This window comes from Cibotium barometz, chromosome 45 (genome assembly GCF_041138505.1).
Source record: "Cibotium barometz isolate CiBa-2024 chromosome 45, ASM4113850v1, whole genome shotgun sequence".
In the NCBI taxonomy this organism is placed as follows: Eukaryota; Viridiplantae; Streptophyta; class Polypodiopsida; order Cyatheales; family Cibotiaceae; genus Cibotium; species Cibotium barometz.
In genome coordinates, this window is record NC_141090.1 from 15282866 (window position 1) to 15297198 (window position 14333).

The 14333-nt window shown below is 43.1% G+C and overlaps 1 protein-coding gene across 1 annotated transcript in view; it reads right to left on the minus strand.

Moving 5' to 3' along the window:
• Positions 1-2476: 2476 nt before the first annotated feature.
• Positions 2477-14333, minus strand: part of LOC147612478 (pyruvate dehydrogenase E1 component subunit alpha-1, mitochondrial-like) — a 35952-nt gene continuing 24095 nt past the window's right edge. The window contains exons 4-8 of the mRNA XM_086783097.1: positions 3633-3728; positions 3463-3534; positions 3321-3374; positions 2964-3029; positions 2477-2856 (exon numbers count right to left, since the gene is read on the minus strand). Coding sequence (XP_086639223.1) covers positions 2812-2856; positions 2964-3029; positions 3321-3374; positions 3463-3534; positions 3633-3728 — 333 coding nt within the window. The 3' untranslated portion in view covers positions 2477-2811. The remainder of the gene's footprint in view (positions 2857-2963; positions 3030-3320; positions 3375-3462; positions 3535-3632; positions 3729-14333) is intronic.

Genomic DNA, 14333 nt, shown 5'->3' on the forward strand with positions numbered 1-14333 from the left:
CTCTCTCTCTCTCTCTCACACACACACATACAAATATATAGTATATATATAATATTATATTTAGACACATATACCTATACATACATATATATGTGTATTTATAAATATAAAGAAATTTATATATACACACATACATATATAATTTTAACTTAGATTAAAATATAAATGGGTGAGGTGTACTCACTCTCAAATAAATGCATCTTGCATGTAATATCCTTTATGTTTTCTTTACCATGAGAGAGAAAGAGAGAAACACCTACATGTTGAAGTTTTCATTATGAAGCTCACCTTTTAAGGATTAGGTAAGAAGGGATGACTATCCTTTTAAAATTTGAGATTAGATGAGAAAAATTAAAATTGAGAAAGGGAGTGTGAATCGCTCCCTTTCTCCCTTAGCCTCTTCCTCCTCTCTTTTGGCCATGTGGAAAGAAAAAATCTTGTGTTTAATAAGAGAGTAGATGAATCAATCTCTCTCTCTCTCTCTCTCTCTCTCTCACTCACACACACACACACCCTCTCTCCCTCTCTCCCTCTCTCTCGCTCTCTCTTCTCTCTCACACACACACACACCCTCTCTCTCTCTCTCTCTCTCTCTCTCTCTCTCACACACACACACACGCATGCAAATATATATTATATATAATATTATGTTTTATTATATTTAGACACACATACCTATATATACATATAAATGTGTATTTATAAATGTAAATAAATTTATATACACAATTTTATTTAATTAAATTTTAAATTTGATTAAATTTCAATGGGTGGGGATACGTGGAGATGTGCTCTCTCAAATATATGCATCTTGCATGTAATGTCTTTTGTCTTTTCTTTACACTGAGAGAAAAAGAGAGACACCTACACATTCAATTTCGCATCATGAAACCCACCTTTTAAGGAAATCATCATTGGGTAAGAAGGGATAGCTCTCCTTTCAAAAATTAAAATGAGATGAGAAAATTCAAAATTGAGAAAGAGAACATGAATTTTTCATCTCACATTTTAAGGAAATCATCATTAGGTAAGAAGGGATAGCTCTTCTTTCAAAAATTGAGATAAGAAAATTCAAAATTGAGAGAGGGGCAACATGAATCCTTCTCTTTCTCCCTTGGCCCTCTCCCTCCTCTCCTTTGGCCACGTGGAAGGAGGAAACCTTGTGTTTAATAAGAGTACAGATTTTTAGATGTAACTTTTGAAACGATCATACGTGCAATGTGCAAGGATGTGTTGGTGGCAATTCCATAAGTAACATTCATTATTTTATCCAACACTTGATCATTGACCGCTACATACTTTCAGATCATTGAACATTGACTACGACCATTGACTAGAAGTGCAAGGCTTTCGTTGACCATTGACTATCAGGTCATTGAAAATTGACTGATCGGGCAGTTTTTGGATTTTATAAAATTTTGAATGAAAGCGTACCAACTATTTATCATTAGATAGGGGAAGTGGATGAGGGTGACCTAATCAGCCTTTTTACCCCTTTCAATTTTTGCTATTCCTTACAATTTTACCCTAAAGATATTCATTAAAAGCTCTTCTTTTCTTTATATAATCGTCTCTCAAAGCCGACATACAGGGAATCTTTAGAACGTTACTCCCTATTATGATTTCCTTATAAACATAGCTTGGCCAACAAAAACGTTCAAGGAACCAGAGTGTTACCCTTCATATAATGATCTCCTTGCAAACATAACTTGACAATTTCAAATTTGTATGTACACAACAAAAACGTTCAACGAACCAGAGTGTTACCCTCCATGTATGATTTCCACACGAACATAACTCGACAATTTCAAATTTGTACCTATGTAGGCTCATAAAATAAAACAGATAAATTGCAGATAAAATAAAACATTAATAATCACATCCAGCATCAGAATTCGAATTGTGTGTATGCTAAATTACCTTACACGACAAAGATGGACCCGTTTATGTGGTGAGCACTTCACTAAGGCCTACAAGGGGGAACATTTTCATTTAAGTGGCATCATAGTAGCTTCAAGCTGCAAATTTCACGAAATGTCTGGATTACTACACGATTAAGGATGTTTAATTTCAAGTGACAAGCCTCTTGTTCAACCATATACACAGGAGCAACATTGACAACATAAATCCAGAGTGGAAGAACCACGCAGAGCCACTAGAGATGACGAGGATAGAAGGCTCATCATGTACAACATCATAGGCATAGTACATTCTCGTATTTGTGTATAGCAGGTAATGAATCCACCAACTCGATCAACATTTTACGAATGTACAAATGAGTTCTAGAGTTCCTTCGGTAGCTTTACAATCTTCTAACAGGTGCCATTTATGAAACTCATCGAAATGCCAATCAAAACACACCACAAAACTCCCATTAGACTACTACGATGCAACGATGCTTATGGATTCCCATTAAATTACATGTAATTGGCATAACGCCCACTGACATCTGATTAGCATTGCACACAAGACTTGATTAGAGTATGGGTGGAATAATGCATTTTCAGTCCGAAACAGAAGTTACACCAGAATAAAAGCTTCAGCTTGGTTGTACAGCACAAAACAAATTTCTCAGCAAATCGGAAAAAATCATGTTCTTTAAAAAAAACCCTTATTATCTACCCCTCGGATGAGTGCAATGTTGCAGATCAATGGAAAGTGTGCTCCCATTATTCCGATGCCTGTGTTATGATAAGATATATGCAACCAATGGCCCACATAAATTCAGATCTCTGAAATTCAGCCAGGGGCAGCAAACAGTCATTTTTACTATGAAGCATCATAAGATATCTTGCAATCAAACACTTGCTTTCACTGTAAAACGGCATAAGAAACCTTGCGATCACAACCAAAAACCTGCATCCAAAACAAACTTCAATATCCTTCATCATCGAAGACAGCAGTTGATCAGACTGCCGAACAGTCACATCAGATAACAAAGCAATGAATGCAGCAAAGCTCACCTCAGCACCCCACCCTTTCGCATATACATTGCTGAAAAGCTCTGATGGATCAGGCTGAGGACTCTCCTGTAAACAAAGAAAAGTTCCAAACGGCACAATTTTCACTCTCATCGTGCAAACTACTCACTGTTGGAAAGCAGTGCCATGCATGGCAATTGAATGTAATTCTTTCAAAATATAAGCGCCTTTACATATCTGCAGCCATGGGTGGGGGAGTATGCTGATGGACGGACGTGATTGCCCATCCCAGCTCTGAACTCCCCACCCATCTGTCAGAAACACTCAATGGGCATGGGGACTGTGTAAAAGCCCTAAGATGAACCATATCAAATCTGATAATTGCAATTGTACCCCTACCTTTGCTTGGGCTACAGCATCCTCGACTTGCTTCTTCACTTCCTTCTCAATATTCTGTAAAGCATTCAATAGCTACTTAGAGTTTCTAAAACATCATCAAGCCATCCATGCATACAAGCAGTGCATTACGAGCACAACACACCTTCAATTCTGCCACACTAGCTAGTTCTTTTACCAGAATCAACTTCCTTATCCTCTCAATGGGATCACGTTCCTGCAGAAGCCAAAAGCCAATAGCAAGAAAACTGTTTTCTACCCTTGTTCTTAGTCAAGTAAGCAAGATAATAAATAAAACCTTTACAGGGAACTGACCTGGCGAACACCCGAAATCTCATCTCTGGTTCTGTAGGTACTTCCTGGGTCTGACATGGAGTGACCATGGTAGCGATACGTGTCCATCTCAAGCATCTACATGCAAGATCATCCAAATACAGTCACAAAGCAGTGTGTCCATCTTTCCAAGCTTGGATAGGTGACAGCCAAGTACTACATTTTCTTTGAGTGGTCTATAAATTCAGGATTATGCCTCTACTCCCCTCTCCGTTGCCCTCCAGACAACCATGAAGGTACAGAAGGATGCATCAGGAGTAAGGTTCATGGAATGTTTAGGACCACATGAATGATATGAGACATTATGTGGCAATTTATGCCAAATTTAGGGGTTTAGTCAAAGCTGTTAATTAGATTCTTGTACGGTGTTCTTATATAGGCTCATCTTCAAACTACTTCACACAGATTGGAGCCAGGACCCCTCAATTGACTGTTACGTTTCAATTCCTTAGTGTACATGCATCCAATGCACTAGGTGCCATGTGACATTCGTACCATCAATGCAGGTTTTGGTGTAACTCGCAGCGGGTGCCCGAGGGGACTAGAGCCTTTTACACACTTGTTGATACCATCAATGCATGTTAAAACACTTAAACATGGCCACAGCCTTAACACAGCCCAACACAAGGCTACCAAGCCGGAACATAGGCTGTAGAAATGCCGAGCCAACAATATAATCCATATACCTCCATGTGGGTACTGATTCTTCCCCAAAAACCACGGGTCTTCATGCAATAGAGCTGGTACAGCAAGTACAACTCTCCATTAAGTCGGTATAGTAGGTACAATGGCTGGTACAGCAGGTGCAATGGCTGGTACAGCTGGTACAATGGCTGGTACAGCACGTACAGCAAGTACAAATGCTGGTACAACAAATACAGCAAGTACAAATGCTGGTACAATAGGTGCAATGACTAGTACAATGGGTACGGTGGCTGGTACAGCTGGTACAACAGATACGATGGCTGGTATAGCAGGTACAGCAAGTACAAATGTTGGTGCAACAAGTACAATGGCTAGAAATCATAATAAATGATTAAATACCCTTGCCTTCAATATTTCTTCGCGATGGAAGCCTCCAAAACAGTCCCCAACAGCCGGTATTCTTCATGGGCAGCCTTCAAGAGAGAGAGAAAGAGAGTAGCCATCATTAGGGCAGCCTGTAACGGTGGTAGAGGCTAGTGTGCAGCAAGAGAGCCTCTATTAATGAGGAGAGAGGGCTCCAATTTATAGATTTGGGCCTCCCATGAGCTAAAATGGCAAGAGAAGGCTACGATGACAAGTGGAGAGCCACACAATAGCTGAAGTGACAAGTGTGAGGCCACTTGTCTCACTTTGATCCATTTTTTAACAAGTGTCAGGCCACGTGTCTCACTTTGGTCCACCTCCTTGCCACATGTCCCAATCTAAGAGATGGGTCCTTCCATAAACTTTATCTCTAAAAATATCCCAACTGGTAGACATTTTGTCATAGGCACTTTGCCACTTCTTGGTATCTGCTCAATTCCAGATGTAATGACGCGAACAAAATTTCCATCGGAGTCGGGCCAAAAATAACGACTCTCCTAAATTTTAGGAGTGTGGTCCTTTGTATTCTAGGATAATCCCCCATTCCCAAAGCTTGTACTTTCCAAATATTTAAACATCCTGGAGTCCACCAGACCCCTTTCAGACTAGGAAATGTCCAGGCTGGTGACATCCTCCCCAACTTCTTAAAAGTTATCCGCAACTTTAAGCTTTAAGCCATATATTCAAGATATAATCATGTTCCATCGAGTCGGCGAGACAAGACAGTCTCAAAAATCCAATATAACTGAAGAATCCATGTCCCAAAGAAATGGGCGAGACTAAATAAGTCTCCATAATACCAATTTCAAAATCATGTCCCAAGATAAATGGGCGAGACAAAAAAACAGTCCCATAAGTCCAGATATCATAATCATGTCCCAAGTAAATAGGCGAGACAAATCAGTCTCATAAGTCCAGATATCATAATCCATGTCCCAAGTAAATGGGCGAGACAAAACAGTCCCATAAGTCAAGATATCATAATCCATGTCCCAAGTAAATGGGCGAGACAAATCAGTCCCATAAGTCCAGATATCATAATCCATGTCCCAAGTAAATGGGCGAGACAAAACAGTCCCATAAGTCCAGATATCATAATCCATGTCCCAAGTAAATGGGCGAGACAAAACAGTCCCATAAGTCCAGATATCATAATCCATGTCCCAAGTAAATGGACGAGACAAAATAAGTCTCCTGCCAACAAGACATCGGTCCACATGACCATTGGCATAGACATAAGTCCCGTCATGTCCACTTTACCACTTGCACTCCGTGTTGGTACTCTGACCACACACCTTGGATGAGAGGTGGGCTCAAGTAACAAGATAAAACAATCACTCGCAGGCATAGATAACCTGGTGTTCCATAAGCATTTCTGCTACACATAGTTTATAGGCATTTCGGCCACCAATAGTTTGTAGGCATTTCGGTCACCAACTCACACTACCCTCTCAAGTGCCCATGTTCCCTTCCATTTGCTCTCTATTGTTCCACCCACACATGGTAGAAACAATCTTCAAGAGAGCACATAGGACAAGAGAACACTGTTGGGATAAAGGCATTATGCCTACCCTTGTAGTGTGTACAAGCCCATAAGTTATAGTACATAGTACACTTAGTACTTTTAATGTACTAAGTGCACTATGTGTACTAGTGCAATATACATGTGTGATAGGGGAGTCACACACACACACACTTGGTGAGTTGACTTATCCCCACAACTCTCTCTCTCTCCTACTTCTCTCTGTGTACGTCTCCCACATGAAACGTAACCCTAATTAACTCTCCCATTCAACTGGTATCAGAGCTAGCCTGCAGCTCTCTGCATGTGCAGTTTCCTTCCAACAAGTTTCATTGCAGTCCGTCCGTCAACAGCCTGCTTATGTTGCTGCACTTGTCGCCTGAACTTCCAACAATGGTGGTGTCGAATTTGCTGTAGAGGAGAAGAAGGTGCAGGCGCTGATTGCAGAGGCTCAGCCCGTTTCGGCAGTACAGGGCAGTACAGGTACGCAGTCGTGTCAGCGTTGGGCAGCACGTAAGCAGGCGAACACGCTTGCAGGTGTACGCGTGCGTGCGCTTGTAGCAAGCATTTGGCGTTAGACGAGTTGAGTCCTACGAGGCGTGGGTCGCAGTGCGTGTTATCGCTGGGCGAGCACAACCCGCCACCACTAGGCGAAGGCGGCAACACAAACGCTGCTCGACTTACGCGAGCTACAAGGATTTCGTAAGCTTTCCGAAGAAAAGCATGATCTAGGCGGGCCGACGACAAACGCGTTGCTTCTTCTCGATTGTAGTCGCTTCCTTACACGCTAGGTTTTTTGCATAAAACGCAGAAGAGCTGGATACACAAGAGCAGCTCTTGCGCTGATTCTTCATCGTTCTCACCACCGTCGCCATGGCGCAGGAAAGGCCACCATCCTCAGCTATTGCCCACCTGCACAGCAGCAGCATCATCAGCACGACGCCCCCAACACCCCCCTTTTTCTTGCAACAGAAAATTTCAGAGGTACATGCTTCAATTTTTCTTTTGGGATTTGCAATTGAGCAGGTACAATCATCAATTGAGCAGGTACAGGTGCCAAATTGCTCAATTTTTGAGCAAAATTGGCAAAATTGGGTGACATTGGTCACAATCAGGATCAATTTGCAGGAAATTGGATGTCAAAATTTGGGGCTTTTGATGTATTTGTGCAATTGGGCATTCATACATGCTATATGATGTGAGAAATCGCACATTCGGGCAAAATTGCAGCAAATTGCAGTGCAAATCAAGGGGCTTTTGTGCCGATTGGTTTGATTTGCATGCAGGCACTCGCATTTGATGCCTTGGGCAACGTGTTGATGTCTGTCAAGCACTCAATGTGCCTGTAAATCAAGGAGCTTTCATGTATTGGATGTATATGTGGCCAAGGGGAAGCACAGCGAAGACTCTGGATGCCTTCATGTGCGTTAATGTACCATGTATGATCAGAAATTGATCTTAGATCAAGGGGCTTTTCAAGATCGTATGCTTGTTGAGCTTGGCAAAGCAGCAGGCAAGACTTTTATGCCTTGAATCCTCAGAAATCAGCTTGCAGTCAAGGGGCTTTTGCCCAATTTCTGTTCGGGACTGTTGTATGCAGTGGTGAGGACTGTAAAAGTCTGATTTTCACTCATTTGGACAGCTAGGAGAGCATTTATTGCTATTGTACCTGCTGGTACAGATTTGGTACAGCTTTGTACAAGTTTTGGCATGGCTGCACATTGATTTCAGTGAGCAAAAATCTCAATTTCAGTTGCTGTACTTGCCGGTACAGGTTTGGTACATCATTGGTGAGCACTTAGTACTGCTGTACAGTACTTTGGAAGGGGAACAGAGCACATTTAAGGTGCTGTCCTAAATCTGCAGCAACCAGATTTTGGTGATTTCATCACATACAGTGGGAGTAGAGTTGCATTTGTGCTTCCGCAGTGGGAGATAAAGCTTGGGAGAACAACTGTGAGCACTTTGTGTGCTTTTTGGTGCAGTGTTAGCACATTTTGCAGGGAGTCAGGCATTGACAGGTTGCATATTGCTATGGCAACCCCACAGGTGAGAGCTCTTCATTGCTTCACATCAAGAAGCTTGAAGGCTCACATAATTATGACATTTGGCAAACCCAGTGCTATAATGTGTTGCTCCAGAAGAAGCAGCACAAGCCTATCAAAGAAAGGGGTGTAAAGCCCGCTTCTCTTACTGCTGAAGAGTGGGAAGATATGGATGAGCTGGCAAGATCTACTATCATGTTGTCTGTGTCAGACTCTTTACTTTTCAGCATTCGTGAAGAGAAGACAGCTTGGGGAATGTGGCAGAGATTGCAGGACTTGTATGCCCAGCAAAGTGCCTCAAGCAAAGTGTATTGGTTGAAGAAACTCATAGGTCTTCAGATGAAGGAAGGGGCGTCTATGACAGCCCATCTAAATGAGTTTAATGGTATTGTCAGCCAAGTTATAAATCAAAAGTTGGCAATGGACAATGAGTTCAAAGCCACCTTTCTCTTATGCACTTTGACAGAGAGTTGGGACACATTCAGGACAACCACTAGCAATTCGAATGCTATGCTGTCATATGCAGATGTTGAGGGTGCTCTTCTTCAAGAAGAGATGAACAGGAAAAACAACTCTGTTGGAAAGTCCAATGCAATGAATGCACGTGGGAGATCCCAGCAAAGGGGGAAAAGCCAAGAACGGGGAAGGAGCAAGTCCCGCTCCAAAAAGGACTTGGAATGCCATTATTGTGGCAAGAAGGGACACATCAAAAAGCAATGCTACAAATGGAAAAATGATCAAAAGGAAAAGGGAAAAGGCAAAGACAAAGACAAAGATGAAGCCAAAGATGTAAAGCCAAAGGGCAAAAGTGGAGTCAAAATTGAAGAAGTCAATGTGTCACATGCAGGTGACAGTGAGGATGAAGTCCTATTCACGTCTTCACTTGATGCCCATTCACTTCTTACAGGAGATGGTCATGGTATGCACTCATGGATCATTGATTCAGGTGCCTCCTTTCATGTCACAGGTTGCAGAGACTTGTTTGCATGCAAGATTCTTGGCAGAGGTGATGTGAGGCTTGTGTTTTCAGATGGCTCACAGCTTATGCTCCATGATGTCAGGCATGTGCCTGAGATCAAGAAGAACCTGCTTTCTACTGGACAGCTTGATGATGCTGATTATGTTACCACATTTGGCCGTGGAAAGTGGAAGATTAGTAAGGGCTCACTGGTTGTTGCCAGAGGCTCTAAGGTGGACACTCTTTACTTCATGCATGCAGGTGTTTGTCACCATGCTAATGTAAATAAAACCGAGCTGCCGGAAATTTCTATGTGGCATAGCCGGTTGGGACACATGAGTGTCAAAGGAATGGAGCAATTGTCTCGTTTGGGTTACTTGCCTTCTCTAAAGTTTTCAAGTTTTCAGTTTTGTGAGCATTGTATATATGGCAGGCAACTGCAGTGCCCCCACAAGAAAGCTCTTGGACAGAAAGATGTGTTGGGGTAAAGGCGTTATGCCCACCCTTATAGTGTGTACAAGCCCATAAGTTATAGTACATAGTACACTTAGTACATTAAAAGTACTAAGTGCACTATGTGTACTAGTGCAATATACATGTGTGATAGGGGAGTCACACACTCATGCTTTTCATGAGTTGACTTATCCCCACAACTCTCTCTCTCTCTCTCCCTTGCTTCTCTGTGTATATCTCCCATGAATGAACTCTAAACCCTAATTGCAGTTTCTCCCCATCAACTGGTATCAGAGCCATTCAGTGCAAGCAGATTGTTCCCTGGTCCTTTGTTGTCTTCAGAGTCTCCAGTCAAGCCAAAAGCGACCAGCAGGTTGGGCGCATCCTGTGTGTGAAGAGGCCAGACACATCTTCATTGCGTGGGCAGCTGTAGTAGATTGGTGGGCGTAAGGAGAAGGTGGCGGAAGCCACTTCTGTGCTGAATCACAGCAGCCAGGCGCCTACAGCAGTCTAGCGTGGCATCAAGCGTGGAGCGAAGAAGAAGGCGCTAGTCGAAGCAGGCAAACACAAACAAAAGTCAGCACACGGCGCAGGCAAACGGCGCAGGCGAAGCTGGAGAAGATAGCGTATAGCCATCAGGCACTGTCGACTTCAGGCGTACTAGCTACTATAGCGCTACACGATCGAAGATAGGTTGGCGCCAAGCGTCGAGCGAAGACAGCATAGGCGAACAGCGTGGAGCTGGTGAAGCGTGGAGTTCTGTCATTGGCGAACGTTGAATCACTCGCATGCGATAAGCCAAGAAGTCGAAGCGTAAGGCAAAATAGGCGTCAGCTAGCGCCAGGCGCTCATCAGCGAGCGAACCAGGCAAAGCAGGCGGAGCAGCTTCATCACCGCCTGCACAGAACAGAAGCAGCCATCAAATCTGCAGCAAAAGTGCCCCCCTTCTCACCTGCACAAAGCAGAAGCAGATTCCTGCAACAAAAATTCAGCCTGCAAATTGGATTGAAATCAAAGGTATTTTGCTTCAATTTTGGATTTTCCTTGTCAAATCAAGCAATTGAGCAGGTACAAGTACCAAATTGCTCAATTTTTGAGCAAAATTGACAAAATTGGGTGACATTGGTCACAATCAGGCTAAATTTGCAGGAAATTGGTCAAATCAGGATCAATTTGCAGGAAATTGGATGTCGAAATTTGGGGCTTTTGATGTAATTGTGCAATTAAGCACTCATACATGCTGTATGATGTAAAAAATTGCACATTTGGGCAAAATTGCAGCAAATTGCAGCAAATTGCAGTGCAAATCAAGGGGCTTTTGTGCCGATTTGGTTGATTTGCATGCAGGCAATCGCATTTGATGCTGTGGATAATGTGTTGATGCCTTACAAGCACTCAATGTGCCTGTAAATCAAGGGGCTTTCATGTATTTGATGTATATGTGGCCAGGGGGAAGCATCGTGAACACTCTGGATGCCTTCATGTGCGCCAATGTACCATGCATGATCAGAAATTGATCTCAAATCAAGGGGCTTTTCAAGTTTGTATGCTTGTTGAGCTTGGCAAAGCAGCAGGCGAGACTTTTATGCCTTGAATCCTCAGAAATCAGCTTGCAGTCAAGGGGCTTTTGCCCAATTTCTGTTCGGAACTGTTGTATGCAGTGTACAGGACTGTAAAAGTCTGATTTTTACTCATTTGGACAGCCAGGAGAGCATTTATTGCTACTGTACCTGCTGGTACAGATTTGGCACAGCTTTGTGCATGTTTTGGCATGGCTGTACACTGTTTTGAGTGACCAAAAGATTCAATTTCAGCTGCTGAAATTGCCGGTACAGGTTTGGTACATCATTTGTAAGCACTTGGTACTGTTGTACAGTACTTCGGAAGGGCAAAAGAGCACATTTAAGGTGCTGTCCAAAATCTGCAGCAACCAGATTTTGGTGTTTTCATCACAAAAAGTGGGAGAAAAGTTGCATTCTTGCTTCCGCAGTGGGAGATAAAGCTTGGGAGAACATTTGTAAGCACTTTGTGTGCTTTGGGTGCAGTGTTTGCACATCTTTTGGTGCAGTGTTTGCACATTTGCAGGGAGTCAGGCATTTACAGGTTGCATATTGCTATGGCAACCACAGGTGAGAGCTCTTCATTGCTTCACATCAAGAAGCTTGAAGGCTCGCAGAATTATGACATTTGGCAAACCCAGTGCTACAATGTGTTGCTTCAGAAAAAGCAGCACAAACCTATCAAAGAAAGGGGTGTGATGCCCGCTTCTCTTACAGCTGAAGAGTGGGAAGATATGGATGAGCTGGCAAGATCTACTATCATGTTGTCTGTGTCAGACTCATTACTTTTCAGCATTCGTGAAGAGAAGACAGCTTGGGGAATGTGGCAGAGATTGCAGGACTTGTATGCCCAACAAAGTGCCTCAAGCAAAGTGTATTGGTTGAAGAAACTCATAGGTCTTCAGATGAAGGAAGGGGCTTCTATGACAGCCCATCTCAATGAGTTTAATGGTATTGTCAGCCAGGTCATCAATCAAAAGTTGGCGATGGACGATGAGTTCAAAGCCACCTTTTTGTTATGCACTTTGCCAGAGAGTTGGGACACATTTAGGACAGCCACTAGCAATTCGAATGCTATGCTGTCATATGCAGATGTTGAGGGTGCTCTTCTTCAAGAAGAGATGAACAGGAAAAACAACTCTGTTGGCAAGTCTAATGCAATGAATGCACGTGGGAGATCCCAGCAAAGGGGGAACAAAGGGGAAGGAGCAAGTCTCGCTCCAAAAAGGATTTGGAATGCCATTATTGTGGCAAAAAGGGACACATCAAAAAACAATGCTACAAATGGAAAAATGATCAAAAGGAAAAGGGAAAAGGCAAAGACAAAGAGAAGGATGAAGCCAAAGATGTAAAGCCAAAGGGCAAAAGTGGAGTCAAGATCGAAGAAATCAATGTGTCACATGCAGGTGGCAGTGAGGATGAGGTCCTCTTTACGTCTTCACTTGATGCCCATTCACTTCTTACAGGTGGTCATGGTATGCACTCATGGATCATTGATTCAGGTGCCTCCTTTCATGTCACAGGTTGCAGAGACTTGTTTGTCAGGTACACTGCTGGCAATGAAGGAGTGGTTTATTTGGGTGATAACCATGCATGCAAAATTCTTGGCAGAGGTGATGTGAGGCTTGTATTTTCAGATGGCTCACAGCTTATGCTCCATGATGTCAGGCATGTGCCTGAGATCAAGAAGAATCTGCTTTCTACTGGACAGCTTGATGATGCTGATTATGTTACCACATTTGGTAGTGGAAAGTGGAAGATTAGTAAGGGCTCACTGGTTGTTGCCAGAGGCTCTAAGGTGGACACTCTTTACTTTATGCATGCAGGTGTTTGTCACCATGCTAATGTAAATGCAACCGAGCTGCCGGAAATTTCTATGTGGCATAGCCGGTTGGGACACATGAGTGTCAAAGGAATGGAGCAATTGTCTCGTTTGGGTTACTTGCCTTCTCTAAAGTTTTCAAGTTTTCAGTTTTGTGAGCATTGTATATATGGTAGGCAACTACAGTGCCCCCACAAGAAAGCTCTTGGACAGAAAGATGCTCAGTTAGAGCTTGTGCATACAGATGTATGTGAGATGCCTCAGCTTTCTTTGGGAGGGGCAAAATACTTTGTGTCTTTTATAGATGATGCCACACGCAAGGTGTGGGTTTATCCTCTTCGTTTGAAGAGTGATACATTCTCAGTGTTTGAGAAGTTTGTTGCTCTTGTTGAGAATCAAACTGGCAAAACACTGAAGGCTTTGCGTTCCGACAATGGTGGAGAGTATACGTCCAAACAGTTTCAGGACTTTTGTGATGCTAAAGGCATCAAGAGGGAGCTCTCTACTCCTTATGATCCTCCACAAAACGGGACAGCAGAGAGGATGAACAGGACCATACAGGAGAAGGTCCGTTCTATGTTGTCACATGCTGCATTACCTCATGGTTTTTGGGCTGAAGCTGTTATGACAGCCGTTCACCTTATAAACAGGTCACCTAACACGAGGCTTGGTGGGAAAGTGCCAGAAGAAGTATGGACAGGGAAGCCTCCGTCATACAAGCACTTGAGAGTGTTTGGTTGCGTTGCGTACGTGCACATACGCAGGGAAATGCGCACCAAACTTGATCCTAAGTCTCACAAATGCATATTCCTAGGATATGGTGACAGAGGTGAAATGGGGTATAGACTTTGGGATCCCATAAATAGAAAGATCATACGCAGCAATGATGTCATTTTTGATGAAACATGCATGTATAAGGAGCCTGCAAGGCAACAGGAGCCTGGCAGAGTCATCTTTGATGATGATGGACATCATGGACAACAACAAAGGGCTGTAAATCAGCCATTACAGCAGGAAAACCAGCCCTTAAATGGTGCTGAAAATGGTCCAAATGGACAGCCAGAGATGGCAGAAGATATCCCTATGGATATACCACAGTTAGAGGAGATACCGGGCATGATTTTTCAGCCTTATGGCATGGAACAGGAGCCACCAATGGGTGATATGCAGGCTGGACAGCAACCTGCAAATGATGGTCATTGGGTACGGAGGTCCACTAGACCCTCCAGAGCCCCTGACAGGTTTGTTCCAGGGGT